Genomic DNA, 4,027 nt, shown 5'->3' on the forward strand with positions numbered 1-4,027 from the left:
TTGTTTTTTTATTTTTTTATTTTTACTTTATTTTATTTTTTATTTATTTATTATTATTTTTGTATGTTGTATTGGTTATACTCATTCTTTTATTATCATTATTATTATTTTTCTTTTTTTTATTATTATTATTATTATTATTATCATGTTGATTGTTTCTTTGGAAAATAGTCTATTCCTGTTTTAAGCATAAATCTAACAAAATGTTGTTAGGTTAATAAACTTACTTCAGGATTTAATGCCACAGGATGAACCTGGGAATCAGAAAGGTGATGAACTGTAACGGTGAGGGGAAGAGATCTGAATTACCAGACATGGTCAAAGAGCATATTTAAAGGTGGCCATTGTTGTAATGAGATTAGTTTAAAAAATAAAAATCCTCATTAAATAGCAGCATGCACACCATTTCTTTTAGTAACCCAATCAGTACAATATCAGCAAGATAATGTTTTTTTATTTGATTAAAATCAGCCAGACATCACACAGAATGATATCTAAAATATTATAGAATCATATCACTTTTATTACCATTTTACTGCACTTTAACAGCACACAGCACATTTTTATTATCCCACTGGCACTGTTTTAAGCATTAGCTACAGTTCAGAGTTACGGCACATCCGTGTAGATACTCACGAAATGGATGAAGTTTTATTATCAGGAGTCATCTACGCTATCAAAAAGTGATTGTGTCTTTAGCCAGACAGGACGTTTCTCCACTGCACAGTCAGAAAATGTGATTATCTTCAATAAACAGGCTGTTTATCTACAGTCTTTTGCTCCTTATCTTCACAACATATAAGAGTCAGAGAAAGTTAGATGGACCACCAAACAGGAGCAAAGCTTTTATATTAAATTATGGGCTCTTATCAGTGTGGACCATATTTGAAGACAACATTTTCACATGTTAAGGGGCTGGAACACAGGGGTGAGATGGAATGGATGGTAGAACGTGTTTTTTTTCTCCCCCCCTCCCCCCCCCCCCCTTTTCTCCAGCCTTGGACAACATTCAGAAGATTGCAGCTCAAGGTCGTTATGAGCTCCGCATTGACATGAAAGATGGCCAGGAGTCTGTATATGCCAACTATGACAGGTTTTCCATTGGAGATTCCAAGAGCCTCTACAAACTGAGGATAGGAGAGTATAATGGCACTGCAGGTGCGGCTGGAGGACAATTGGGCATTCATTTTACATACACTGATAGGGAAATAACTTGTTTTTGATTCATTTAATCATTTAAAACACCCCAGAGATGATCTCTTCAGAGTGGTTTTGGATATTTAAGCCTATTAGTTGTAATTATGTTCTCGTTTTACTTCAGGTGACTCTCTAAGCTACCACCAGAGCAGACCTTTCTCTACCAAGGACAAGGACAATGATATCGCTGTCACCAACTGTGCATTGTCCTACAAGGGAGCCTGGTGGTACAAAAACTGTCATCGGGCAAACCTTAACGGCAAATACGGAGAGTCCAGACATAGTCAGGTAAGACAGGTAGTCTTAAGCACTGGATTGAAATCTGGTATATCTACATAATTAGCCTAAAAGTTCAGTCACATTTATCAATGTTCTGCAAATTTGGCGAGCAAAATCCAGTTGTTTCAATAGGAATCTTAGAGATTGGAAGTATCGAGTGAGGGTGAAAGATTTCCCATGCAGATTTCACAACAAGTTCAAGTTGGTTGTGCAGATTCACCATGTTGACCCACACAAAGCTGCTTGGTTTGAAAGTGGCTTCTGTGTGGGCTGTGCTTCAAAGATCGCTACACTAGATAACTGACCTTTTTTTGCCCCCGAAATTTTGCTAATGTGACCTTAACACCTTAATACACTGGTTGTTTCCACCACCTATACAGTATATGGAATTACAAGAAGGCACAAACTGCCTACACATGAAAAATATCATAGGAAATTATTACCTTGATTACAATCTTAATTCAGCGATTTGAGCTTACATCTACAGGGCCTTCTGCTTTGTGACTCATTGTTTGTGGTTTTGTTTGCAAGGGCAGGTGTTGAAAAGACAGGAAACATGCAAAAGCATTTCGAAGTTAACTGAGTACACATAAAGCTTGATATGTGAGAGTCTCAGGCCAATGGTGAAAATAGTCTACATCCGTCCTTGCTCAATTGCATTGTGTCATGTCCTGTTGTCTCAACTGTCTGCTTTCATTTCAGCTTTCTCACACGCGTTAGGGGGTTGGTGTAGCTTATTATAACCGATAAGGTCATATTACCCATCGGTATCTGTGGTATTTTTTTTTCTCATAAAAGCAGAGGTTAACACTCTGAAAACTAATAAAGATTCATAGAAGAAAAATATTCTTTTGAGAGGTGTTCTTTGTGGAGCATTTCAGTGACAATAAAACTGAATTGCTCAGAAATGTTGTACATAAATTGTACACAAATGTTTTTGTGTATTTCGATAGATACTGCAATGTACATTATCAGCATACTGGCAGCATCTAAAAACATTTTACTTATGTATAGCTTATATACAAATTGTATAGATCTTTACGACTTTTCTGGCAAAACTGAAATTGACTAAATGGTTTCATTGTACCATTCCATCACAAGACCATAAAATTAACTTATGGATTCAGTAAGGTTGCGCAATACTGAATGTCAGTTACTTGATGTTAGAGATTACATGTTTTACAGGTATTGGTCAATATTTAAATGTTCATGTTTGTTCATGCTTGCTTTCATCTTACTCTCACTTAAAACTAATCTTTAGAAACAGTTCATTTAATAAGCGTTTAAAACAAGTGATTAGTGTTGTATTTTTATGAGTTATCGGCAATTAAATGGAATGAATTGTTGGCTTATCAGTATTGGCTAGGATTTTAATATCTGTCTGTCCCTCAAATTCAATATTCTTTGACTCACATTGGATGCTTAAACATTTGTATGCTTCTTGTATGAACGTAAAAGTTAATTTAAGATGCTAATACAATTTAATATTGATGTCTACCTATGCATATGACAATGTATCTGTGCTAGAACCACTCTTCATGTATGAATACTTACAAGTATGAATGCTAATGAGATCATAGTTAAAATGACTGTTTGTGTATTGACATTATGTGTTTGACTTCGGCAGGGTATAAACTGGTATCACTGGAAAGGCCATGAGTTTTCCATCCCTTTTGTGGAGATGAAGATGAGACCTTTCAACTACTGCAGCATCAGTGGCAAACGGAGGAGGGAGACCCATTAATCTACCGTCCTACTAGCTGTTTCTATTTTTAAATAGGGCGAGGAGAACAGAAGGAGTGATGGAACTTATGTAAATCTTTGAATGACAAAATCCCTTGGACGAATGTCTGATGTAAATTGTAAACCTTGAGGTTCAGTGACTTTCTTATGCGTAATGCTATTTGTTCAGTTCTGGGAGATTGAAGACTAGGTAAGCTTTGGTATTTTTAGCATGTGTGCAGTATGAGGCCTGTGGAAAGAACCTCATTATTAAGTGAAGAAAATAGATAATTTCTCCCTTTGAGATAAAAGAATTTAGAAGAAAATTAATGCCCCTTAAAATGAGATGCTTATATTTTTATAAATGATGAGAAATACCTTTAAAAAAGTAACTGAATGATTTTTGGTCAGTTTTGATTCATGTTCATGTGACCCATTACAGTGTTATATTTTGCATTTACTGCACCCTGAAGCCAACAATATTTGTTTTATTGTTGTTTGTATTTTCATCTCATATTTAAACTTACATTAAAGGGGTCATATGATGCGATTTAAATTTTTCCTTTCTCTTTGGAGTGTTACCAGCTCTTGGTGCATAAAGAAGATCTGTAAAGTTGCAAAGACTAAAGTCTCAAATCGCCTCCGGCCTTCGCTCATTCTAGCCCGCCGTGTGTTTCGTTGTGAAAGCAAAACTATTTTGTTTGACCTTCCAAAAGAGGACACAACTAGAAATCAGTGGTTAAGTTGTATTTACAACACTGTTCCAGAACCGTACAACCCAAATATTCAGATGTGTCCAGCGCATTTTATGGAGGACTGTTTCCTGATC

General features: G+C 35.8%; 1 protein-coding gene across 1 annotated transcript in view; it reads left to right on the forward strand.

Annotated features, from left to right (window-relative positions):
• The window catches only part of LOC107726886 (tenascin-R-like), a 52,082-nt gene extending 48,398 nt beyond the window's left edge, over positions 1-3,684 (forward strand). The window contains 3 exon segments of the mRNA XM_016536594.1: positions 997-1,158; positions 1,322-1,485; positions 3,104-3,684. Of these exon segments, the coding sequence (XP_016392080.1) occupies positions 997-1,158; positions 1,322-1,485; positions 3,104-3,220 (443 nt within the window). The 3' untranslated portion in view covers positions 3,221-3,684.
• The last annotated feature ends 343 nt before the right edge of the window (positions 3,685-4,027 follow it).

This window comes from Sinocyclocheilus rhinocerous, unplaced genomic scaffold, assembly GCF_001515625.1.
Source record: "Sinocyclocheilus rhinocerous isolate Xijiao unplaced genomic scaffold, SAMN03320098_v1.1 scaffold606, whole genome shotgun sequence".
NCBI lineage: Eukaryota > Metazoa > Chordata > Actinopteri > Cypriniformes > Cyprinidae > Sinocyclocheilus > Sinocyclocheilus rhinocerous.